The sequence below is a fragment of the Bemisia tabaci genome, chromosome 1 (assembly GCF_918797505.1).
Source record: "Bemisia tabaci chromosome 1, PGI_BMITA_v3".
In the NCBI taxonomy this organism is placed as follows: Eukaryota; Metazoa; Arthropoda; class Insecta; order Hemiptera; family Aleyrodidae; genus Bemisia; species Bemisia tabaci.
The window spans coordinates 23,022,127-23,050,101 of NC_092793.1; the positions used below are offsets into that span (position 1 = coordinate 23,022,127).

The 27,975-nt window shown below is 40.4% G+C and overlaps 1 protein-coding gene across 10 annotated transcripts in view; it reads left to right on the plus strand.

Annotated features, from left to right (window-relative positions):
* The window catches only part of chas (chascon), a 188,704-nt gene that overhangs the window by 40,684 nt on the left and 120,045 nt on the right, over positions 1-27,975 (plus strand). For 2 of the 10 annotated variants that reach the window (XM_019057271.2, XM_019057279.2), the window contains exons 1-2: positions 7,374-7,533; positions 8,603-8,977. In XM_019057271.2, the coding sequence (XP_018912816.2) occupies positions 8,815-8,977 (163 nt within the window). In that variant the 5' untranslated portion in view covers positions 7,374-7,533; positions 8,603-8,814. Of the gene's footprint in view, positions 1-7,373; positions 7,600-8,520; positions 8,978-27,975 lie in introns of those variants that run through there. The other 8 variants (XM_072298084.1, XM_019057272.2, XM_019057274.2 and 5 more) reach the window with 8 other exon arrangements.

Sequence of the window (27,975 nt, forward strand, 5' to 3'; positions counted from 1 at the left end):
CTCAAAGTGGCTATGATTACTATTCATCGCTACGCAGTACCGACTTATAGTATTCAGTCGCGCAGTTGCCATTTTTCACAGTTCTTTGAATTTACCGTAAGACTGACGTAATGGCGGGGAATTCACGTGAAAAATGACAACACTGCCGAAAGACTCTGGTATCCTGAGGTTGCCATCAGCTCATACAGGAATCAACTTTAAAAGTGTGGAATTTCTCCTCTTTGAAGCATGAGGAGTTTCATTCGTACATGGTTGGTATGATGGGGGAAAATAGGGTTGGAGCTTCATTATCAAAGGAATAAACTCCATCAACAGAAACCTGGAAAATATTTAAGAGTCTGATTCGCGCACGTGTCCCATGCTACACATAGCTACGTATCTCAGTAGGCAATGTTTTAGGTTTCCAGTCATACTTTATATTCCTCTTAAAAACTAGTCAACTCTACTCCTAAAAACTGCCTTCATTTTTATCCTGTGTTAGGGGAATATTCTGTATAAATTTCAAGCCATGAAGCTGACTTGCTCCCCTACGAAAGAAGGAATCAGAACCGAAGCTTTTGAAACACCGCAAAGGGGATTTGTGGTATCGTACTTAGCCATCGACATAAATATTCAATTTTAAAGCGTATCCTAGGAGTTAAGATGATTTAAAAGGCTGTGACGAAGCGAGAAGCTGTTAAATGTCCCAATTTTCTGTGTGGATATTAAATCAAGGAGTATTTTGGACTTTACCCATGGGCTTACTCTGTTAGAAATCCAGATTACATTTCGCTTTGCAGCAGAGCCGGATTTACCTACATGCCGCTCATGGGCCGCCTGTATTTTTCCGCCCCCTTCTCATTTGTTTTGAAACATCAGGAGATCGTATTCGACAGTGGTTCGATGTATCGTTTGATTCAAAACAAAAGAACATAATCTCGAACAAAAATTTTAGGATTTAATTTGGAAAAGCTGAAAATGAGAAAATTCCTAACAATTTCACTTTTCATTGCCATTTGGTACCTACTCGAGAGAATAAAAATTCGATCACATAAGACCCGTTACCTCAGATTTCTAAATTGACTTCTGAGGCTGTGGTTACATATTGAACCAATCGATATCAATATAATGTCACCCGTGTGATCTGTCGATACGATCTATAAAAACCATCAAGTGAACGTGCCGGTGGGGGAGGGATATATAAGACGCGTTTACTCGTGTTGGGCACATTTTTTGTAAATGCCCTGTCAACACTAACAAAAGTTCAGTTCCGTAAACCCATCCCTGTTTGGACAAGGCCTTCCATTTATAAAAAAGAAAGAAAAAATTATGAAAGAACAAATATACTTAAATGTGCTAAAAAATGTTAACTTCCACCGCCGCGTCGATCGCACAGTGTTGGCGCAATGCGTGAGGTATTCATGCAGTCTTGTAGGCGCTATGCGTTTCATGCCGACCGCTGCGCTGCTGACCGCACTGTTTGACGCAATGCGTGAAGTATTCATGCAGTCTTGTAGGCGCTATGTGTTTCATGCCGACCGCCGCGCCGCTCCGTTCCAGGTCAAATTCCGTTTTGGTTTCTCTCTTAACTCCACTAATTAAAGGTGTTGTCTCTTGTATCACCGAAAGACGACAAAATTAGAAATTACTATACTTCTACTCTCAGGAAATGAGAGATTTTGTCGCCTTTTCTCGTTTGTAATTTATTTTCTGAATCCGATTGTTTTCTCTCATTTTTTGATACATTCAAAAAGATTGCAAAATTTGCCGCCCCCTAAATTTTGCCGCCATGGGTCGCGGCCCATGTGGCCACCCCCTTATTCCGGCCCTACTTTGCAGGTTCATTTTTGAAATTGATAGACAAAGGAAACCATGGGGAAATGTAGGGTTCTATCGGTTAAAACGGGTGGTTGTTAAAGACCAAGTGGGAAAAGATGGACTAACAGAAGGGTCTCCCGTGGGTTGCAGTCAGTTAAGGGACTATTTATCTCTTCTGTCCATTGGAATCACCTATAGTTCCACCATTAGGATCCCTTAATTTTCCTTTAGTCTTCTCTGTCTATCGCTTTGTCTATTAATTTCGATAAACAGCGATGGAGCTCTTTTCGCTCTCAGAAAATCCGAATGATTTAAAAATGCAGTGTAATCCGTTCAGGAGGATTTAAGCTCACTCGGCAAAGAGTAGATTCCGCTATTTGGACGATATTTTGCAAAAGAGAACTATAATTTCTGGCCTATCCGTAAAAGAACATACCTGTATGGGGAAACAAATGACACACACGTTGTTTCTAAAATGAGTCTGAAATTATAGCTCCCTATTGCAAAATTTTGTACATTTGTCTCGCATCATTCGGGTTTCCGGGGGTCAGAATAGGTTCCGAGGTGGAATGCACCCCGAATTTAACCCAGAAAATGTTATCAGTGCTGGATAATGATTTAGTTAGATTTCTTAAGAAACAACTCTTGCTTTCGCTCCTGCTGAAGGCTGCAACAGACCAGTGGCGTAGCGTGAACGATCGATTAGCGATATTTTCTCATTCAAAGCTATGGTATAGAATCGATTACTAAGGTGTTCGTTTCGAACACCCTGTTTATCGACCTTTTCCCATTGATTTAAATGACAGATCAATCGATATACCTCAAAGCACGCCAAGCTACTGCAATAGCCGGGGCTGAAAGAGCTCAAAAATTTGAATATCTGGACGGCTCTCTGGTACGGAATACCAGAGCGGCCGCTGTTAAGTGACACACTTGCAATGCAACACCTCCGAGTGTTGCTCCAAACGGGTCATTAGAATAGATACCGACGATAAGGCCTCGTATCTACTCGGCAAAAACCACAAATCAACACCGGTTTTTATTTGAAGATACGCGGTTCTGACAAGAAATTCAGGGGGTTCGGCGTGGCGCGGCCGGGATTTACCGAAGTCAAACACTAAATTGTCCTGTAATTGTTTTCGTCGCGGGAAGCGTTGTCTCTCCGACGCAAAGGCGTAGCTCTACTTTCAGTTGAGACCTCCGACTCGTCTTGTTCCGTGCTTTTCAGGGCTCACGTCAAAAAGGAGTTACGCCCCATACGCGGCGGCCCGACGAAAGTAGTGCAGGCCTGCGGCGGGGGGTGGTGGCTATCTGATTATGAGGCCCCTCGTGATAAGAATCGTGTTTCTAGCGCTAATTTTTTTGAACGCCCCTCCGAGGCTACGTTGTCAGTTTGCTTACCAAGGAATAAATTCGGGGAGGCTTACGTTTCGGCTATTATAGACTAACTTAATGCAGGACAACTACCATCAGGAAAAACCGGAAAATATCAGGAAATTCCGAGTGCGTCAAGAATTTTTGTGACCCCCGAGTTTCTCTTAAGGGGCGTTTATAGCTTTTCAATAAAAAACATTCCTGGAAAAAGTGAAACTTCTAATTTCGTTCATCAAATATGTTGGTTTTTAAAATCTGTCGAATTTATTCGCGCAGAAAATTGGGAAATTGTATTTAAATTATCAGAAAAAATCTGAAAATTATCAGGAAAGTCCAAAATGAAATTTCAGTAGGCACCCTGTAATTGGTTACCCCATTATTAGATATTCGGCACATCATTTTGCGATGAACCCAACCAAAACAATAGAAATTAACCCTATATCCTAAATTCTGTGTAGGATGGCTAGGTTAGCCTCTTGATCAGCACGACTGCGACGACTGTAGGTCAGGAGGTCCGGGTTCGAGTTTCGTAAGTGGCATCAAATGTTCACAGATCTGATGAGCGAATCTGCAGAGACAGATTCTAATTGGCCTTAATCCTAAAAATTTGGAAAGCGTAAAGCATTGATGTGTCCGTCTCTTGATGTCGGGTCCAAGGATGTTAAAAAGAGTCTATAATATATCCTTTGTTTATCTCTTGTATTGAGTAATGAGAATTTTATTGTTGAATTCATAGTGCTTGGAAGGATGACTGTACAAAAGGAAAATATGTTGATTCTTAAATTAAGGATCTTAATACGAGACGCATGATTCAGAAGAGCCCAAAAAAAACAATTATCATCATGAAATTAAGTATATAAATATCAAATATGTGCACTCTTCGATGTGCAAAGTAAAATTAACGAGACATTCCGTATTCAAATTTAATCGTTAACATAGTGCAATGGAATGAAAAGTAAAGTTGTTCAGTTATATAATTTTGTTAAATTGTTTTAATCTTTTTTTTATCAAAGCAATGTAAGTATATTTCGTGCACAACTTTTTCCCGGTATTCCGCTCACCTCACGTTAAATAGCTTGTTTGTTTATCTCATGTTGACGTTTTTATTTTCTTCATGTATCCATTGTCTAAACGTGCCCTCGGTATGTTGTTTTTGATACTGTGTCAAATTACGAACTTTTATATCCACCTTCATGCGCACTTGTACTTCTTCAGCGGTGCATCTGGCATCAGCGAGGGATCCTGGAGAAGGGCAAAAAGTATTTTCCACGGATTAAGGCCCTCGAATAAAGAATGCTCATTCGCTGTGGGTTAATTAGCCGATTCCAGTGATCACGCCCCTCTTTCAGCCAAGATCAAAGAGGAGCCTTCCCTCCATTGGTGTCGTTTTTGCCTTTGATTTTATTTTTTCTGGCAGCATGCGTGAAAATGTTAGACGTATCGCAGGATATTTAAATGAAAAAATTGTATTCTTTATTTACAAATAATCTGAGTGTACTATACCTATATTTTCACAATTTTTTCCGACATGAGCAATTTGAGAAAAGTGAATTTAAAAGCGTAAGATTGTCCTTTCTTTGGACTCATAGAGTAGCGTTACTCACTTTAACACTTGTGCTTTAGGAGATTACTCAAAGAATACTCCAATAATTGTTTAATTTCGCGCTTTGATCACTCAATATGGTTTCAATTATAATAAATCAAATTTATCAAATACCATATATCTACAAATTCTGTTAAAGTATCCAGTACATGTTCATTGCTCATGTAAAGTGAAATTTTTAAGATTTCTAGAAAAACTGCTTAAAAAAGATGTATTGTAGTTACAGTCTCAACAAAAAAGTTTAAGCGCATTTTGTATCATTATTTGGGCAAAATTTTTGGTGTTCCTTTTAGAACTTCCTTTACTTAAAGTATCAAAACCTATATTTTTCCTAAAAAATATGCTTAATCCAGTATACAATCAATTTCCAAACAGAGCGCGAGTCAGATTATCAATTTTGAAACGTTGAGATACGTAAATACGCATCCCCCAAACATGACAACACTCAAAACTCCTCAGAATTTCACGTCTAACTCCAAACTCACATTCTTACCCAAGATGAAGAATCGGTGTTGCCATTTTTCTAGAGAACAGAAAGTTTTAAGTACACGCAATTAATGGAGAGGATTTAATTTATTTTTGTTGATAACAATGAATGCAGGCATACTTCTCAGAATTCACTCCAAGGTTAAAGTCCAAATATTGAATGGAATATTCCCATCCTGCAACGACAGAATGTCTGAGATTGTCATTTTTAACGAATTCTACGAAGCGTAAAGGCGTCATATCTTGAAATAAGGAACGAATATTTCTGGTTCATCCATGAAACGAACTATTTGCATTGGGAAACTAAAAGCACGTATGTATGTTTCTAGAATGAGTCAAAAATAGTAGTCCCTCAAAAATGGCAACACGCTGTGGAATAAAATGTGGATGCCGTCCGCCCATTCGCATGATTCTGCCTTGTTATGAGTCCGTACGTCTAGCCATCTTTTTCACTTTCTTTCGGAAACGGAACCCGTGATTATCGGTTGAGGAACTGTCATTTAGGAAGCGAGAGCTTTTTGTGATTTTAGGTGGAGAAAGTCGAATAACTTGTTTCGTGTCGCATCGTAGACTTTGCACATCTGTCCGTGAGCTTTGAAGTAAATCACGCGTTTTTATTTTTTGTTTCTTTTAAAGTTGGAAGCAGCTGTCGAACGACAACATTTTAGGAATCTCACCCAGTTACCAAAAGCAGAAAAAAATAACTTGACACTTCGTTGAGCAATCGACGCTTACTGAATCATCAAGCGGACTACATACATTAGGTCATGATTTTCTCTCTTCTTCTCTCTCCTTTTGGTTCACTTGTTTTTATTTTCTTGTTTTTCTTTTTTTACTTATTCGATTTCGCCAATTTTTTTTCTTTATTCTTGAAATCTTATTAAACTGTTAGTGAGTGTCGTTAAACGCTGAGGAATCCCCGAGTGAGTGTCAATTTTTCCTTACCGTTCGTTGAAGTCTCCCGCTTATTTCCCGGCGATTCGGTGTAATCCGGGTGGTATTCTCTTATCTTACAAGGGGCTAGGGTTTTCTACATTCAGATTCGAGTACACACTCTTTCGTCTTATTTTGTATTATTTTATTCTCGTTATTTTTCCTTCTTCGCTTTGGCTTATTACTGATTCAGTCTTTTGTTGCCTTTGTTGTCATGTATTTTTGGGCTTTGTTATAATTTATGCTAAATGTGATTACTTCTTATTTAAGTTGTTCGTTTTTTATTAATTTTCCAATATTTTTTTAATATCTACTGCTGATGATGGGCTATGCCCGAAATGCATATTAACGAGAAATATTCTAAATCTACAAATTCTAGCTTGCGTGATACGGTTTACATCTTTAATCTTTTTCTTTCATAGTATAAATGGGACCGAGTTCATCAGGAAGGAACCAACCCTTAATTATTTTCGGAAAAATTGTATTAAGAATGTTTTTGAGTTCCACTAGTCGGATATTCCCCTGTCAAAAACTAAAAAAAAAAAAAAAAAACCCAAAAAAAATAAAGTCGAGCAAAAAAATTAGCCTGTGCTAAGAGTGGTTAAAGTTTATTTTGCACATTGAGCCCTGTGGAGGAATAAAACTTCAAACCTCTTTCTCTCAGTTTCAACTTTATGTGGGCTGGGCAATTTAGCCTAGCGGTCAGCGCGTCTGACTCTAGACCAATAGGTCCCGGGTTCAAATGCCGGTGGTGGCGACAAATTTTCAAGGAACTCACGAGTGGGTCCGCAGAATCAGACTCCACTCGGCCTTATTCTCTAAAAATTCGAAAGCCTGGAGCATGGATGTGTACTAACCCTCACCCGATGCTAATTCAAGGTTGCAGAATCCTCAAACGAATTAAAAACCTATCATAACTTAAAAAAATGAAATAAAAAAAATTATGTAGGTTGGTTCCTTTCTGTTGAACTGGGTCCAATTATAGTAGAGCACTGATTTACTGCCTAAATGCGCTGGTTCCAATAAGAAAATTTTTACTAGAGTGCAAGTGCACCAACTTTACGATTACCAGAGACCAAACGGTGCATTCTGCACCAAGCGCCTCGCAGGGTGGGGGGGGGGGGGGTACCGGCGCGGTGCGGGTGCGGTGGGGACCGGTCTGATCAGACCGGGCCTGGGTCCGATCGGGGCGCGTTAGTCAGTGCAAGAGGCTTGAGCCGAGCCCACGTAAGTTGGTCACCCGATTCGACGCCGCGAACTCCGACGCCGCCAACGCAGAAGCGTCGCGACGCGTATCGAACCCCACGCGATCCCCCCGCGACGCCAGGAAGGAGTAAAGTGTCAGTGGTGAAAAGCTTCTCGTCCTTCCCTCTTTCCCCGGAAAAGTTGTTAGGGCAATCACTTGGGTATCATTAAACACCGACTTTCCAAGGGAAAATAATTTAAAGAAAATTAAACAAATTTTAAAAAAAAAAGTAGTCAGCAAATTTTCAAAATAATATTAATGACATTTCAAGTGCAACATTCTGAAAAATTTTCGAGAGAGAAACACTTTTTGAATTATAAAATTTCTTCCTCTTTTATCCATCCCATTTAGTGGCCAAAGACATTACGAAAAAGGAAATTAATAGAAAAATTACTGTGTATTTCGAGGGTTGAGGCTAAGTTTGAAGACAACATCCTATTCCTCAAATTTTACATAGCTTAAAATATATTATGAGAGTCAACAAAGCTAAAATGATGTGCGTAGGTTCAAAGCATGCAGCCCACTCCCGAACGATGATTGATTGAAAACTCGATTTCTTAAAATATAAACGCCTAAATAGAATAAATACGATTTACTTGTCACCACACTCAGCATAAATAGAAAGTACAACGTGTGATGAAGTGTTTTAACGTGAAAATAAATGAACTCTAATCAATAAGCCCCCTCCCCATCCCTCCCTCCTAGATCTGCATATCTCTGCCCTGAATTGGATATGGTAAAAATATGCAGGCAAAGATTATTGTGAAATCCAATTTATTTTTTATTACAATAATTAGGGCCAGAGGAGACTCTGGACAAGGGACAATTTTTGTAATCAACAGGTCCCACTGAAGTGAAAGAAGTTACCGAAAATAAGGTTCTCCATTAAAGGACCAACAGATTGTTCACCGGTGTTCCCTCACTCTTCCAGTATCCTCACTATCCCATCCTCACAAAATATTAGGGAACAGTTTGATTTTAATCTCCAATTTAACAACATTTATCGGATAGGGTAAAGTCTCTTAGAATCTCTATTTTAACCTGCCAGAAACTGACCAATTTTCCTTTTGTTTAAAAATAGAGGGTTTAGTTATAAAATTCATGCAAAGGAACCCCTTCCCCTCAAAGTGACACTACTCCACTCAGACCCATTTTTTTCACAGTGCTCTGAGGAATATACCCCGCATGGATTCGAGTGAAAACCCTGGTTCGAGACTGTCCGTTTGAAGATCCCAGTGTTTTATCGTTTCGAAGCAAACTTTAAATCAACGCGCGGATAGTGACTGCCCAAAGGGCGCAAGGAAGAATGTGAGCGATGTGCGGTTGTTTCTGTGGCATGCAGTGATGGGACCCTTGAGCTTCTGACTCGAAGCCAATGGTGCTCATAGTGATAGTGTCCGCCCCTCCGACCCCTGAGGAGGGATCCCTGTCTTCTGTCAGGACTAACAGTCGACTAAGCACTACCTCCGTCTCATTCTTGTCCTCTGCTTCTTCTTCGCAGGTCGATCCGGAGAACACTGTTGCCACTACCAAAGAGGGTGAGTTTCTTTTTATTATACTTTAGATAGTGAGTCTCAATCGTAGATTAAGGGAATAAGACAGGAAATCAGGAGATACGATCTGTTGGAGAAGCTCTAGTAGGATCGCTATCAGTGGCGGTTGGGTGTCACAGAGCGCACAGAAGCGCTATAAGGGTGGCTTAGTAGTAGTAGTAGATAGTGGCGTAGCCAGGAGGTGGGTCCAGGGGGTTCGAATCCCCCGCTCATTACTGGGAAATTTTCCTCTCAAAAAGCGTAATTTTTCTTGATTATGAGGGAGATTTATCTTTAGACCTCCCCCTCTCCTCATGTCACATAAAGTCCACGTCAAAGAAATGTAGGCACTTCTTACAGATCAATTTGTCGAAGATCGTCTGACATCACTTTTATATATGAAGTAAATGTAAGAAGTATGAGGGCGGATCCTCTGTCACAATATTCTAAAAGTGCGTAAACTTAGACTTCGAATGACGGAACATTGCTTGAACCTAACTAATGATCTCAAGGTTGACACATCACAACAATCGTCCCTTCAATGGGCTGATTGTTAAAAATCAAGCTGTAACCAAGAAGATAAAGGGAAAATAGAGTGATCGTATTTGTGGAAGAGGGTGGTTGCAATGGAAAAAGGAAACAAATAATATATAGAGAATAGCAACTTACGAGGGTCCCTGTCACTGGTACATCATTTTCCCTCTTCGTCTTTTGGCGAGTGCCGCGAATGGATTTGATTGAGTTTTTGACTTACTGCATGTCAACCTTCAACAACATAGCAAAATTCCCTCCCGGTGATGGTGCAACATTTGGTTTTTATGCCGGTAGCCGTGACGACCACGTCAATGGAAAAAGGGAAAAGTTGGCTGGATTAACTTGATTAATTAACTCTTTTTTTATTACACAAATTTTATTAATTGTATTAATCCATCGAGTTTAAATTTTAACTTAAGCAGAGCGTTTTTCTCCTAGCCAACCTGGTCGAAAAATTTGACCAAATCCACACGCGGAAATTTGTATCATAACAACCATCCGTTTCGACCAATAGAACCGCTCCATTTTCCATTGAATCGGTCAGTTACCAAAGGGCTCAAGTGCCAGTCATAAAAATACGAAAGAAACAGTAGAAACTGTATATACAGATGGACCGACCCGTTTTAAATCGCAGATTAAGAGCGCTGAGATTTTTAAGGGGTCAATTAAAAGCATTTTTTCGAATTCTCATTTTTGGCGCTTGAGCCCTTTTGTAGCTGACCGATTCCTTTGTCTGTGTCAACAACCATTCCGCACATTGTACTGTGCTCGAGTGTCGTCGACATGAATCGAAGCGATGGGAGTAGTTTTTCCTTCCCACAGGGGTATCTCTGTCGGAGCGAAGAACGCAGGGCCGATTACCGGTGCAGTCTGGTGATCGAGATGATGCCGTAAACGCCATTCACGTTTTCAATTAAGTCACCAAGATTGCCACTCGCCCGCTCCCGGGTGCATCCCCCCCCCCCCCATCCCGGGCCCCAGCCGGTGCAAATCTTTCCCGCTTTACACTGCACTCGACAGGATTGCCGTCTCGGGTGGAGATCCGACTTATTTTTCCATCGATTTTCGGGGAAATTCGAGGGGTGTGACAACGCTGTCTTGGCTGCAATTGAGTCATTCTTTGTAGAAACGACGCACAAACTTTGCTATGCCGCTCAAATTGTGCAACGTTTTATATAATGTATAGCAAACAAAACAAACATAAACGTAGTAATTATTGATGACAGAAAACTTATTAAAAATATGGAAGCTTTTTGGGGGCAAAACTCCAGCCCAGCTGTCAAATTGGTCTTCTGCAAATGATGCACCAAGTTACACAATTTAGGCAGCACTGCAAAGCTAATACGTTGTTTCCTACAAAGAATGGGCCAATTTTTCCCGCGGAATAGGTAGGCTTTAAACGAGGAGAAGACAGGATGAGTGTCTGAAGAAAATGTAACGGGGAGAGAGAAGGGGGGGGGGGAGAGAAAACTTACGACGAGTTGTAATTGAAAATTACGGTGGAATGCACGGCAGAGCTCCTGTCGAAGAGCAGTGATGCAGCTGAGAACGGGGAAATTTTTATGTGTGTAAGCGGGAAATTAGTCGGGTTTGGTTTTTATGTGTACGAGTGGAAAATTGGTGGGAAATAGTATACGGCAAGGATTTGCCGCTTCAAAGTGGATCCACAGACTTCAACTTCTAACCGTGCCTCGTCAAAATATAAGTATCCGCCTACCGGGAAGAATCAGGGCCATGAGAAAATGAAAATAGCTTTCTTCACGGGTTCCTTTAGGCTGCCTTGCTAGGTAAAAACGCCGTATGAAAATGCAAACGTTGTCAAATTTCCTTTGAAAAAAATAGGAATTTTCCGGGAAATTTGAAAGGATGGAGGGTAAAATTTGTTTGTCTGCGTTGGAAAATATATGATCAGTAATCTCTTAGGCTTGGAATGCGAAAGCAAAAGAATTGAATTAGTCATCTTTAATGTCAACGTCTGAAGAGTCTCTAAGAAAATCCAACCCCCAACAAGAGAAATGAATATGATTTGCATTATTAAAATATTCACCGCATAATTTCATTCTCGTTGTTACTTTTCTCTCGCAAAACTTCCATTTATTTGTGCAACGTAGTAGTTAACATGGTAAAAATAGAATAGAAAGAGAAATTCAATTTGGAAGGGAAGTCCCTTTAAATAGACAGGAGTTGTTCCATGAATATTTCCCACTCTGATTTCATTTGTAGATCACAGAATCTGGTCAACACGGCCAGAATTTCTTTGAAAAAGACGAGAACTATGATAAGCAAACAATTCCAGTTCAGAAAATGTTGTGCAAACGTTCATATCGATCCGAACGGAACATTCTTCCTATGTAATGTTCAGAGCAGAAAGTTCATCAAAAGTTGAGTATTTATTTTTACCTCTCATTCCCTGACCAAGAAAGTATAATTGAAAAATATAATTTTTCGTTGCGTTGATCGTAAATTCAACTCTTTATTTTTTTCGCGGAGAGAGCATGTGTATCCTATTTATGACCCACTATTAACATGCATTAGCGTTTTATTGCTCATTTGGCGGCGTCTGTACTTGTGACCTTCTCGTCAAAAGTGGCCTTGACTTTTCAGAGCCAAGAGAGGCAGGTCGGGCAGTGAAATATTTCACCGAATGCGAAAAAGAAGCCAGCAAAATGCATACGGCTAGTGCATCATGGTGCTTGAGAGTAATTCTAAGTTAATTTTTGTCTCCGCTGGTTCAACTAAACTGCTTAGTAACTGCGTTTTTTTTTTTTCAATATCATTCTTAGCAATTTTCTCTCACATTATTGTATTTGTAGTAAGGAAAACTAGTTAAATGAAGAGATTCTTAAATTAGATGTCTTGATCTCGAAGAAAGAAGGAACGGGCAAAAAACTGACCGTGGAGAGAGGGCTTATGGGCAGAAGTTGGACAATTTTTAGAAACAAAAATTACTTGGACGCTCCAAGTGGTGAGCCTCTCAATCATGTTGCCAGGTTTAAAAAAAATCACCATCAACCTTTCAAAGAGGTCATTCAATACGGATTTATTTGCTGAATGTTTTAACTCCTTTAGACTTGTTTTAATTACAAGGCGGAGGCGTGCAACTCTGAAAAAAACGCGCCTCAGCATAGTTGCAATATTGCTGAAGTAAAGACTTTTCTTAAACACCGTAATGTCCAAAAATATTTGAAATCCCTCAGGAGTTGCAACTTTGCTTTTTTTTATTGAGCCCAGTTCGAGTATAATAACAGCGAAAATTTTCTGGCGGAAAAGTCGCTGTGAATAAAAACTGCGCACAGTGGCCGTCAGAGTCAAGACAGAGTGTTTTGAAGTTTCAGGGCTAATTTTTATTTATTTTCTTATTTTTTTTAATCCCGATTTTTAATGTGTTTTAAGAAAGAATGCGAGAAAGCCTTGATAATTTTTCAGTACGAGGTAACGCAGCAATTTCATTACGACATAACCAGTATCACCAATAATATCAACTTTTACCAGTAGTCTCTCATTGTCTGCAAAAGTCGTTGATTTTTATCACCAAAAATGACTAAACCACTGAACTGTGCCAAAGTGTCTTAAGTGCAGTCGTTATCGTTGTATCGCCGTTACCTGTACGTAATGTATCTCAAACTTGCTCTCAAAAAAATAATGTTCGCTTTATTTGTTTGTTTGTTTCATCAATATATATGGTAATGGGCTTTTTGGATTCTGAAGGCATCAACAAGATTATTAGACAGCATTTTTAGATTTGACGGGTTCATTTTAAATATTATGGCTACCGAAAACCTTGTGCCTGTAGGCAGTCTTATTCCTGAGCAGTACGAACATGATACCTTGTAGCTACAGGACTCTTTGTCGGTATACCGGTTTAGCAGGGAGATCGCGGTAAATAATTTATGTTTATACCTAAAAGATGGAAATTAAGATAAAGAATCGCTCTTTTACGTTTGTGATTTTGGAAAGATTGGATGATTTGCGTTACAAAAAGGTCAGCAATAAACGTTCACTTTAAGTGTTTGCATGGAAACAAGACACGCCAAACACCTTTTCCTAATTCAAGCAGTTTTTTGAAGAATAACTAATTTTCCAACCACTTCGACAAAAAAAAAAATCGAGGAAGATCCACCACTCCCTATGATTCTAAATTTTTAGGATCCGAGAGGAAGCCATCAATATTCTTCCAGATTTGTCCAGTCCTGAAACATTGCGGCAGAAAGGGCTGAAATACTGGCATCGCCTGTGTCTCCTTCAACCAATTTATTTTTATTTTAAGTAGAGCCTTTTTAATACTTCAGTGAAGCAGGCACATAAAATGTCTCCACGATTAAGGGACTGAGTACAAATTAGGAACATTCAAAAAGAAAAAAACTCGATGTTTGGTCAGAAATATTAAATCTCAACTCACAGATTTGGTTAGTAAATTTTGGCAACCCCCCCCCCTCCCCGACAATGCCTACAAGAAATTCGAATAATTATTAATTCCTAATAAAATTAATCAATCCTACTTCATTAATAATTAATTTTAATAACCATTGGCGGACCCAGGAAATTGGCAACATTGTTTTTCTCCATTCAAATCTATGGAAATGAATCGATTTTTGGATTGGCCAGGTGTTCTGACGAGAATCGCGTATTTAACAGAGGTTTAAATTGGGAGAATCCGGTGTTGCCAAATTGCCGGATCCGTCTCTGTTAATAACGTAAATGTGTTTCGATTTGAACGAGGAAAGTTCTGGCGTGTACGGCTGTTGTACTCTAAAATTTCTGAAATTACGGGTGCATTGTTGGCCCATCAACCGTCGCGCGTCGACTCAATGTCTAAAAATCCTCGCGGTTCAACGAACCCGATTCCTCGCATACTTCTGGCTGCAGCCGAATGATTGATGTCCGCTCATACCGGGAATCAAATCTCGTTAAGACCCGTACACTGGAGCTAATTATTAGTTAGAATAGCGAGTGCTCCTCCTCAGGATTCATTGATAACTACGATCCTCCATTTGTTTTCGGAAAAATGCCCCGGGCCCTCACCACTGTGCCATCTTAAGACGGAACGCCGTATGAGCCGTCAAATTGTGTCAAATTTACTTCAATATTCTTGAGATAAATCGGGATCATTTTCTTTGGACTTTATTATTTTTTTTTTTTTTTTTTACTTTTGAATGTATCAGATAAAATTTCGAATAAAAGTGCCCGAGAAGTTTAGAGGAAAAAACCAGCAATGGAAAAAAAATCTTATGGATCCAGAGTACAGACTCTTAAAATTTGACAAGAAAAAATACTCTTCATTCAATCGGAGTTTTGCTGGCTCAAAAGGAAATCGGCTTAAATTAAGAGGCTTGGATCTCGATTCGAGCAAACCTCTGATTGAATTAAGAGTATTTTTTCTTGTCAAACTTTTTCAGAGTCTGGACTCAAAATCCGCGATACATTTTATTCCCCAATTGTCGACTTTCTTTGAATATGTGAATAATGTGCGAATAAGTAGGAGGAGGTGGATCCACGTAATGCACAAGTTGAAAGGGAGGATGAATGTTTCTAAATTGTCTAAAATCAAAAAAATATTCGTAACTTAACTTTTATTGATCGACTAAGAATACACAGTCTATAAACTCTCCAGTTATTGTTCTCTTAAGTCGGAAAATGCGTAACTCAGATTACAACAATGTAAATTTTTGCTCTTGTTCTACTTCTTCTCAGAGAAACCAACCAACTGTTCCCATTGGAATTTGATTCACTGATTCTTAAAAAAAATTACACGAAACTCTGAAGAGACATTTTATTAGATTTTCTTAAGGGAACTCAAACATAGCTGGAGATTTTTAAACGACGAAATTGAGATACCTATTTTTCTCACTCAGCCATCGACTTAGCTACTATCGTTACTTTGTTCTCTAAAAAACTCCTCATAATGAAGTAAATACCCAACTAACTAATTCGCAAATCTATAATTACATATCATGTACATCGAAACAAATCATAATGTACTTTTGATGTATTTACGAGTTATATAAATCAATAAAAGTATTATGAAAACAATTTGGCAACACCGGAAAGTTCATACGGTGTTTTTTCCAGCGCGCAGCACTGCCGAACGGAGGCGTCGTTGGTGGCTAATTGCAGCACTGCTGGACACCCTTCCATTCCGATTCGAAGTCCTCCTGCATGTTGAAATGACTGATGTGCAACATAATCCAAATGAAGCATCAGTCGTTTTCCAAATCTTTCCCTTTCATTCCGATTCGAAGTCTTGCATGTTGAAATGACGGATGTGCAACATAATCCGACCGAAACATCGGTCGTTTTTCAAATCTCCTCGGTCGTTATGGAATCCCTGGGATATTGATGAGCAACCGATACCACGTTTCGTGTTGAAGGAACGCGAAACTCGACTGGTTGTTCGGCTGATAGTCTGCGGCAACGATGTAATTTATTCAAAAAGGAGGAGGGTTGTTGGCGTATAGAATTTCATTTCGTATACTTTGTCATTACTTGAGGAATAATCCGAGGGGCTGCGATACGTGTTCGACAAAGATTGATGGGTCGGGAAAATGCCCGAGCTAGAAAAAACTTGAGCACGATTTTACGTGGGATAGACAAGTACATACACTAGCCTAAGTAAGTTACGCCTACACAGTTTCCAGTCCTGTTCTGATTTTCTCTTGAAATGGAAGATGATACGAAATTTTGAGCAAACCTTCGAGGCAATCATACTCTAGAGTTGTCACATCATCACTGTAACACTTAATGCCATGAATTTTGGATTTTAGATTCTGAGGGACGTAAATCTAAGCTCTAGCTTTCGTAAAAACATTAAGTTCCAGTTTTTGTCTCAAAATGTCAAAAGTTTGGTATTCATTTTTTCAAAAACGAAAACTCTAATATTTGGAACATCATGCCATTGAGAAATGATTCTATTTTTTGAAAAACCATAAAATGCGCAATAACGAAACTTAAGCTCTCTGATCCCCTAAATTTTCATCTATTTCTCACAGTTCCGTCTATCTTTCTCATGGGCCAATTACCATAATATTTGCGGTTATCGACGGAAAATAGTCCCTAAATGGAATGAGAGAGGGAACGGAGATAGGAATTCGGGAACGGTTTGATCAAAGATTACAAAAAATGTCCGATTTGTACAATCTTTATTCCCGTTTGTGACATCCAAAAGAAGCGTTTTCTCAACTCTCTATAAAAGGACTCTGACAATAAGCCATGAAGGGCGCGATGCGCTCTCGGGGGTTGGACCGCGTAGGCGGTTCCTCGGCGTTTTTAAAACCAGGTCCGGAGGCACACCATCTAGTTTTTTATACGACGTTAGATTAATTCAAATTAACCTAATTTCAGTGTTCCATTGCCGACGCCAGGGAATTCAATTCATCTCATTATCTTAATTTCCGGAGAAAATTGTCGCTCCCGGGGGTGACGGGCCATCGAGCCGAACCCACTTTCACTCTCGATGCAACTCAATGACAATCAAGTGTCCGTGGCGGGTTCACGACGAGTCGAGAAGGGTCCCGCGGGAATCGGGAATAATTGGTGACTGGATGGAGGGAAGCGAGATGAGGCGTTGCGGGCGTCGCGGCGACCTTGTGACAGTTACCATAAGACGCGACCATGCGATGCGCCGGCCGCGTCGACGTCACGCCACGAGGCACACGGGGAATCCGCCTTACCGTAAAGGCAACCGCCCGCCGTGACGTCATCAAACCCCCCCCCCCCCCATCGTTATGGATTTTAGCGGATTATCGCGACCGGTCCCGCTTAGCCACATCTCGCGAGCTGCTGTAACACGATTGCGAACACACACTGAAAAAAAATCTCGGTGTATTTACTAAAGAAGGGTAAAATTACCAAGAATAATATTCAGGGTTCTATTGATCCAAGTTTTTTCTCGGTAAAAGTACCATTTATGGAATCGTTAATTTTACCGAGGAATCTCGGTAAAGTTATTGAACTTTCTCGGTAATTTTACTCGACCTTGGTAAAAACGCCAATATTTTTATCGACTGTGGTAGAATTACGAGATAAATGGCAAGTTACCGGAATTGATTACCAATAAAAGTGGTATTCTACCTGAAAAAACAGTAAAAAAACCGTTTTTAGGTAAGCTTACAGTCTGTTTCGGTAAAATTACAATATTGGTAAAAAAGTGAGATGGTAAGGTACCAACAGACCTGGTAAAACGCCGAGAATTTTTTTTCAGTGCATCCCTCTCAAACGTACTGAGTTTGGCAGTTAAGAGCGAAGTTACATCAAGGTCGAACCGAGAAAAATAGATGTGAAATGGACCAATTTCATCAGAAAGGAACCAACCCTCATTAAGTTGAAACTGAGAAAAAGAGGTTTGAAGTTTTATTACTGCCTAAGGCTCAATGTAGAAAGATAAACTTTAGCCCCTTACACAAAGCGCCAGAATTCCAAACGTATGCGCAAGCATTTTATATGAACGTAGATAGCTCAAGTATTCGAGGAGTTACATCATCGAACATGATTTGTGGAGCCACTCGATTGTTTAGAGGAAGTGAGTATCACTTACACGTTCGTTTTTTTAGTGACTTGCATGGTTTAAGGTGTAGAAGGACACAATGACTGTCACAGAACGAATACTCAAGTTGACGTGTTGTGAATTTTACGTAATTTTGTTCTTACCTTATTTTTAGGAGTAGATACGTAATCATTGTGATCTCAATATAGGTAGCCCTTGTATTAATGATGGTTCTCTATTACGTACACCCTAAACCTTAATCATACACCAAATAATCGAAGAAGGTGATTTTAAATCTTAGGGCTAGTCTATTACGATTGTGCCGCTTCTTCGTTGCTGAAGGACGGTTTGATTTTGCAAAGTATACTGTGCGTATATTGGAACGGTGCGATAAAGCTATGTGACCATCCGAGAGAAAATGGACCTTTGGTCCACAGTAACTGAACCTCACCTCGGGTTGTTCAACCAACTTACTTCTAAAAAACTTAACCAAAACTCTCCCATGTTATTTATTTTTCCTTCTAAAGAAGTAAATTATAAGCGGAGATCCACAACGTTGCAATACTGCCGAGCTGAGGAAAAACGCCGTATGAACCTTCAGGCATTGCCAAATTTCCTTCGGTAAATCACGAATTACGGGAAAATCTGTAAATATTTTTCCTCCAATTTTCCAGATAATTTTGTCCGCAATTTCACCGAAAGTTCCTGCAAATTTTAAGGAAAAATATTCATAAATTTCCTCAAAAATTAACATTTTATGAAGGAAATTTGGCAACTCTCGAATGTTCATACGGCGTTCTTCCTTAGCACGGCAGAATAGGAGGTATACATTTTTCCGACTGTATCCATCGATATGTGTCTCTGCTCTCTAGTCGTGGATCGAGGATTAGATAACCTGTTTACATAGTCCTGCCTTCGATTATTATAATAGCCGTTTTCAGAGAATCGGTCGGAAAAAGTAATCGATTGGCGACCGCCTCAGTAGTTTATGAGCGTAGCGGGCGCTGGCGCGGAGCAGTAGCGTGGCGTGAATTGCGATATATCGATTGTCATGTCATTTAAACTTATGGTAAAGAATCGATTATTAAGGTGTTCGCTGCGAACACCCTGTTTATCGATCCTTTCCCATAGGTTTAAAAGGCATAACAATCGATACATCGCAATTTACGCCACGCCACTGGCGCGGAGACACGCGGCAATGGCGTTTCATTGACTGCGAAGTCGGACGCGGATTAATTGCTAGAAACAGCGCTGTTTACAGAACAACAAATCATCGCTCCTCGTTATGATATCTCTCTGAACTTCCGCGGCGCAGTGGGACGAACGGACAACTTAACTAGACGAGGTGATAATTAAAGGAGCACAGGATATGTTTCCGCATCGTTATATCATGCAAAACACGTCGAATACATTGAAAATTCCAAAAATCAACTCGTTAGTGGGATCGGTGTTTTATTACGAATATTTACCCTACAGCACCAAAATTGACGTGGTTCTAATCGGGCATCGAAGGAAATTTAGCTTTTGACACGGAACCAAAGATAGGTTTTGCTCAATCTTCTTACCACCTCTGTAGCATTGTACTCGTAAAACTCATTGCCACTGAAGTTCGGCCAACGGAGAAGATTCTCAGTCATTGAGTATTCTGAAATTAGTTCAGTGTCCAATTTGACTCTCAAGTAAGGTTTGAGATACAATGATATGAGATAGCAGTGCGGGATCGCTAATTTTTTTAATGTTTTTGGCAATAATTTCAGGGCCGGATTTACCTAATTGCCGCCCATGGCCGCCTGTATTTTGCCGCCCCTTCTCATTCGTTTTGAAACATCAATAAAAACCGTCAAGTGAACGTCCCGGAGGGAGAGGGATGCATAAGACGCGTTTACTCGTGTTGGATACATTTTTTGCGGAAGCCCTGTCAACACTACTAGCAAAAATTCACGGAACTTGGTGCGAAAGTTAAGTTCCGTAACCCTGTGTCTGTGTGGACAATGCCTTCCATTAATAAGAAATGAACGAAAAAATTATGAAAGAACAATCATAAATGTGGTTCAATCATGTTAACTTCCACCGCCGCGCCGTGCTGATCGCACTTTGTTTGGCGCAATGCGTGAAGTATTCCTACACTCTTGTAGGCGCTATGCCTTTCACGCCGACCGCTGCTGAACGCACTGTGTTTGACGCAATGCGTGAAGTATTCATGCAGTCTTGTAGGCGCTCTGCGTTACACGGCGACCGCTGCTGACCGCACTGTGTTTGACGCTATGCGTGAAGTAGTTATGCAGTCTTGTAGGCGCTAATATGTGTACATGCGACCGTCGGCTGAGGCCTCTCCTTTCATCTCAGTCTCGTCATCATTGCTCTCTGCGCCGCGCCGCTTCGCCGCTGCTCGCGGCTGATTTTTAACGAAGTTGCTGAAGTTGCTGAAGTTACCGAAAGTTCTGCCATGAATTTTTCCCTGAATCCGCTCCGAGTTTGTTCAAGTAAGGAAGCAAGTCAACTGTGAATGAATTTCATCCGCCGCAAACGCTAAAATAAATTGCACTATCTCAGCAGCATTGCAAGCCTCACGCGCCCATTACCGAAAATGCCTCAATGGACTGATCTAGTGGCCACTTCATTCGATATAAAATCAAACCCTTGGTTCAAATGTAAACAAACGCAGAACGTTGTCCCCGATTCGCGCCGTTTGCGGCATGGTGGTAAAATACGTCCAAGTGTTTCTCACAATTAAAATTTCTAGTGTTTAATAAGTCTTTAATAGAATAGACCAGTCAGTGACTTAATTCTACTAAATTAACACAATTAACTCCTGGAGAATTCGTACATGAGGTTTTGATAGTTTGTTTTGGTTTGAACCAAGATTCGTATTACATTGAATGACGTAGTCAGGTCACTAAATCAGTCTATTGTCAACCCAAGATTTGATCAATGTAACCCAGACTTGGTCAATGTAACCCAATGAAAAGCTAACCAAAAATTATTGTGTAGGTTACCTCGTTCCATTTCCCACATTAACACAACACGTCGGTTACTTTTTCTTAGCATCTGATTCAAGTTAACGCCCTCCATCTTTTCCCGGGCGTTTTTTTTCCAAAGCATACGGCACAGCGAGGCATATTCCGCGCTCCAGTGGCCCGGTTAATTGCTCGGGGCCCGGTGCCCGGTTTTTCCTCTTAATCACTTTCCCTCCCACTTTCAATTTCGTTTTCCACGCCACTTTACGTCACACGATGCCGCAATCGGAGCTTTGATCTCCCGACCGGCGACCGGCGACCGGCTCCGGGCGCAGTCTCCTCAAACCCCGTCGACTTCGATTAGATCATAACCTGAAACGTTTGCATCGAGGCTCGGGCGCGGATGATTGAAACGTCGATTATCGAGTCGTAAACCGCGCTAAACATGATTTGAAACATCAACACACAGCGGGATACCCCATCAAAATACCGTAAAATTCGATGCAGGGTGCTGAATTCATCAATAATGCTAGTTAGATAATGTAATGAAGGTCCATCATTTTTATCCGCGCGAATATTTTTCTTTAGCGCTGAGAGCCAGTTAATTCGAATTGATCTATCATCGCATAAAAAATGTGATCTTATGATAGTATAATATAAATGAGTTCTTTTGCATACTAACTGCTGCCATTAATGCCGCTGTAAGATTATGTGCATGCACACTAGAGCATTCTTCATAGAGAGCAAATTGGAAGACGTTACCATGATTTTTTCAAACCGCAATGTCGCTGAGATTTCTATGCAAAAATAACTACTGCGTGTGTGTTTGATTCAAAGTAAAACCTAGACAATGATGAAAAAGCTTAGCAGCAATGTGAATTGTATACGTGGTCATCCAAAAGAACTTCTCAATCTGCAAAGGCGATGTCTAATAAAATGTTGCAAAAATATGGTTGGTTCCATCATCATTCGGGCTCATGTATTTCAATACTTTTCTGCATTTCTTTTTTCTCCTTCATTTTCTCAGAGATTCATTTGTTTGCCTTTCTTATTCTTCCTCTTTGCGTCCTCTTCATTTTCTCCTTCTCCGTCTTTTCCTTTCTTCTTTCTCGTAATATTTTCCTTTCTCTTTCTCTTACTTTTTTTCCTTTTTCTATCCCTTAATCCTTTCTTTCTTTCTCTCAATATTTTTCTTCTTATTTCTCTCAATCTTCTTTCGCTTCTTTTACCTCTTCATCTTCCTCGTCATCTTCTCTCCTCTGTTCAATGGATTTTGGGGACGGAGGGAGGACGGAAAATGTGCTGCTTGCGCGGATGACCTTCTTCCTAACCCTGCGTTCAAGTCTCCAAGGAACTCGTCGTCGGCCCTGTTGTCCCCTACCTCCAGTCAAAGAACCGAAATCGATCAGACGTCCAAGCAACAAGGCTGGACTTTTCAGGGACGGGTTGTCTACGTCTTCGGACGTTACCCACGAGACCGCCCCGGAATCGCACCCCGAGGCTCCCACTTTCCGCAGTGTTCCTACCCGAGAACATATCAGTCGGAATTTCTTCGACACTGATTCGAGGAGGGTGAAGCAGAAGAAGATGCGGCCTCCGGAGTCTCGGAGCTCCGAGTTGGAGGCACTTGTCACTTTCTTCCTGTCGAGTCGTGTGAGCGAGAGCTCTTATTAGCCGCTGATTATGGTGCTGTTTTTGCTCCACTGCCCGAGCCCCAGCATCGTCGGTGGATTGCGGGAGGGGGGGGGGGGGGGCTGACATAGACGCAGCCACCGATATGGTCGCAATTACACGCACTCCTGTCTAATTAATTCCCAACGCCGCGGTCCTTCGTTTGCCCACAAACTCCCACCCGCCGCGCCGCTGCCAAGTTGAAACGCTGAAAAGAGGGTTAAAAGATGATTTTTTTTAAAATTTTATTTTTATTTTTTGAAACAAGTTCCTTGATCTTAAGATTATTTTGCTCTAAAGATTGCCTGACTGATTTTTTTAAAAATTTTAATGGAGTATTTTTTATTTAAATTCAAAGGAACGTAACTTTCCTATCGGTTTCATGTATTTTTTATAAAATTAAAAGAAACCCATCTTAATTAAAATTATTTTGCTCGACAAAATATGTATTTCAATGAAAAAAATCCTTAGCTTGAAATTGTTCTTTCAATAGAAGAATTCTCTCTGTATTCGAAAAAATGTTTTTGAAACATCCTCTTTCAGCGTAACAAAAAACGTTAATAAATCTAGAAGGGGCAGCATTGCCCAAAAGCTGAGAATTCTGTAATTTTCTTCCAGATTGAAAACATTATGAGTTTAACTATCTTAAGCAGCTTGAATTCTTGATGGATGAAGTTATGAAATCTCCTATTATTTAAGCTGGCAACGATGCCGTTCATGGTTATTAAACTTTGAATGAAAGTGACAAGGATTCCCGAGCCATGAGAAAGATTGTATTTTCGATCTCATTTTGATCATGGTAGAGTTATGTGAGGAGGGTAATGAGCTCCCTTCCAACACTCTTTGAGGAACCCTTTGGCAAGTCGTCGAGGGTTTGGAACTGTTGAGAATTTCGTATTTAGTTTTAAAAATTTCTTAAAAGCGACTTAAATAGGTACTTGAAACACCATAATTGTTCAACTTTACTGAGGAGTCGAATCTTATCATTTTTTATTTTACAATTAACGACGATAGCTGTTAGATTAGCAGAAAGATCCAAGCCGCATCAGATATCGCCAAATTTCATGGAACAATCTATTTTTTTCACAGGAAAATGATCGTAAGCATTTTTCAGGGACTTTACCTCACGTCACAGAAAAAATCGTTTAACATTTTCAAAAACATTTGCACTGCTGTTCCCCCGTAAAAAAAAAAAAAAAAAATTATCCGATGAACTTCGGCAATGACGAATGTGACTTGGTCCCTTTCTGCTCTCAACGCGGTGCAATTTGCTGTAATCACCGTCGATAATTGGTCGAGACAAAAGTAATGAGGACTCATAATACAGCTAATTTGCCCTTTATCTCCCCCAAGGTGAGGAAATCTTATACTTCCTTTAAAGAACTGAATTATGCGTTGCATTGTGCCCCTCTGAAACTTTACAAGTGAAAGTCCAAATTGAGAGCAGCTAGCTTGCCCTCCAGCACCTTTGCTGTAGCAGGAATTCAATAACTGCGCCGGGCCAAAATGAAAATAAACCTCGAGTGGGAGTTTGATTCACGCGACAAATTATCGGTGAATGGGTGTAATTTATCACCAGCAACTTTGCCAATCATTTGTATCCATTAGTCTGTGGTAGTGTTGGCACTGGATTGGAGTATTACAGTGTTGTCACGTTTCTGTAGAAGAATGAGATACCTAATACATTATCGAGCTACGCGCGGCAAAAGATCATGGGTATAATTCTTCTGCACAAAAGTAGTTCTTCTGATGTGAGTAATATGAATAATTTGCGATGAAAAACTCAAAAGAAAAGGATTTTTTATCTCAAAATATCTGCTAGAATTCATTTTTGCAATTATTGAGCTAGTATAACGTCAAGAATAAAAGTCCGCGTATATATCGGTGAGGTCCTCTGTGCGAACAAAAGAGGATCATCGCGGATGTAAGGCAGCAATATTCCATTTCAGTCGTTGAACATGAATATACTGAAGCAAAAGCCAAAAATGTATCCATAACTGAAACTACCACTAACTTTCCGAAAAGAACCTAACCTATAATTAACAAACATGTGAAACAATCTGAGTCGAATATCGCAATCGAATGACTCGGCGGTGGATGTGGATGGCAATTTCAATACAGCTTTATAAAAATCAAAAATGAATAAGCAACGAAGTAGTCCCGAACCTAACCCAACCAGAGGGGAAGTGAAAAAAATCATTATCGAATATTGAAAATATATTCATAGAATCATAATTCTTTCTAGGAGAGAACAATAATTTTTAAAGAGAATCCTCTCTTATTGTCAGTTCCCCTTTGCTTGATAATTAACGCACTAGAACTATTTTTGATAAACCGTGGCTCTGGAAGGACCCTGCTATAATTTAACGAGGCTTCTTTAATCTCATATTGCTGACCCAAGTGCGAAAATGCGTATCTCCGTTTGCGACGTTGCAGATTTACTGTCATAATTTATTCATTCTTCGGGGAGGTTGTCAACTTTATTTCTTGAAAACTTATTCCTTGATTTCTCTTCTCTGTTTACAGAATATTCTTATAATTTCAAGCCATAATGTTGACTTTTTTTTCTTCAAAAACATAAAATCGGCGTGAAAATTTTGGAACACTGCAACGGAGATACGTCGTTTCGCACTTAAGTGCGATATGCAACCTAGAGTCCCTTTATACTGAGAGGTAAGACAACAAACCCTCATGGAGTCACAAACGGGAATAAAGATTACACAAATTGAACGTTTTTCGTAATCTTTGAACGGCCCATTCTCAAATGCCTGTCTCCGTTCCTTCTTTCATTCCGTTTCAACCCGTAATTCCTTGGTTCATTCTAGATTATAATCTTTGCAATTGGTGAAAATGTAATCTTTATTCCCGTTTGTGACACTGTGGAGGTCTAACATACGGTATCCAATCAGAAGTGGATTCACATTGTCTTGACAAGGGACTCTAATGCAACCCTGTTAGGCACTTTCTCTGCGCGGTACAACACGAAGACGTGATTCGGTGAGCCCACTACGGCAACAGAAGCTCGAGCCCTAATCTGAATGGAATTAAGATACGCGCGAGAATCTACTCACACACTTGTTAATTAAAGTAACAAGTTCATTGTGGGCTCTGAGTTCCAGCTTCGCCCTCAAATTTCTCGGCCTTATGAATAATTTATTCCCCGCGCAAGGCGCCTCGTACTTCATATAAAAGGCTTTCCTTTTCTCAGCCTCCCTCTCGCCTGCTCCGCTCCCCTGTCTTGGCTGGAGCCCTGCAGGTCAACTTTTCTGCATAATCATGTGGTCTAATGACCCATTTTCGGGTGGACGAAGAGAGTATCGACCATTAACTGTGCCATCGCTTCGAAAGTGCACCGCGAATCAACGGACAGGAATGCTATAAAACGAATGGGCTACCTGTTATGGAATCGTCGTTTGACGGTCGAATCTTTCGTACGGTCAGCTAAAAATAAGATTGAATTCGAAGTTTCCGCAATATTGTAATTGTTATGGGAAATGTATTTGTTTAAACGACGCGTTGCTGCTAATCACTCTGCTAGTAACAGCACTCACTGCAAATTTACAAGCCTATAACTGGAAACAGCGTCCGCAAACCTTGTCTTCTTCAAAGTGTGAAGTTATTGGTCGCTGACTTTAAAATTCATTCAGAATAGTAATTTTCAAATTTTTGCGTGTCAATTCCGTTTATGCAAAATCCACCCCTCCCTGCCTATCAGCATACGTATTTTTATTTTCTTATTTTTTTAAGAGCCTTTTTTTTGCCTTCATCAGAAATAAAAACGCCCTACGCCTCTAATCATATTCCGACCATAATATTGTCTCATAAAATGAACCACTCAACTTACCATTTTGTCAACTTTTGAGTCATTCGAGCGCAGAGGTGTGCCCAACAATTTGACCAAAAAATGTTTACTGCTGCTAGTTTGCATTATAGATTGATCAAAATTAACACAGAAGCCAGACAATCGGCAATTAAAGGTTGTGCGATGGAGCTTCGAAAGTAGAAATCTCTACCCTTTTTCTCTATAACTTTATCGAGCTGCAATAATGAAACTTTCAAAACAGATCCCATCCAGGAGAAAATGCTGAAACCGAGGGAGGAACGAAAACTTTCTCAGGATCTCTACATCGCGTCAGGTTTCGAGTTAACTGGTTCTATCGCTTTTATTTCTAATAAACGGGAAATGGCTGGCTTTCAAGAAAGGCGCACCGTTACGCTTCATGTAGCGATTCCTTAAACGCGATATTCGAGGCTGAATAATCCGGAGCCTGGGGTGCAAAGGGCGGGCCGGCCGCTCCAACTCCACTCTTATGTCTTATCGCCTGCATCTGGGCCATCCTTGATTCCTTGCTGCGCGGAGCTCTCGTTCCGAGGTTTCTCTCTGCCCCTGCGGCCCATTTCCGAGTTGCAGGGATCCGCAAGACGAGACGTGCACCAACTCCTCAAAATTTTTCGCGGCCAGACCCAACACTCAGCCACCCACTCTTCAAGGGAGGAGGCCCGGGTCGAGGGAAGTGCATGGGCGGAAACTGAAGGGGGGGTTACCGACTACCTACCGCCTCCCCTCAGCAATCGACTTTGCCCCTCACGAAAGATGTAAGTTATTTTGTCTAATACGTGCGTGGTATATCATTCATCTTAGAAATTGTATTTCAATTAATTTTTCGGTAGGAACATTGGCTCAAAATTGCTCCTGAAACGACTCGATTTTTCAAAACGTTTTCAAGGAGACTCCTCAGATCCCCCAAAAATTCGTCCATTTTTTCTTTCCGGAGAGATGTTTTGTAGTACAGCACTATTTACCGCTATTAGGAAGACAACTGTAAAAAATTGAACTTAAAATCAAATAAAGCAATGCAAAATGATGGAGGTTGATTTTTTTAAAAATTTGTCCATTATCAGTACCATTCTGAAGCGCACCGGTGCCGGTCCAGCGTTAAAACTCAACATCATCATCTCTTCCCTTCATGCTAGTGTTGAGTGGGTGCCTCACAAGTTTGAAGGCCGCACGGTGGATCGAGTCAATAGGCGAGATCGGACAAACTTTGAAAACTTTGAACGCGCTTATAACTCCGTTCATACAAAACGTGGTGGTTTTAAAGGTGGTTTCATTGGTTTCCTCATGGAATTTTCTAGTAGAAGCACCTCTTAAAATTTAATATGTGACGGAATTAACATCAAAAATTTCAATTTTAGTCAAAATTGCATGTCCGACCTCTCGAATAGGCTCGAACCACTGTGAGCCGGTGGGAGCTTTCTCATTAATATGCGTTCGATGCAGGACTCAAACCCGGGACCTTACTTGCGCGCAGAGCATCCGGTCATCTTTTTGTCCTCATCAGCGGTATGCAGATTTATGGTGG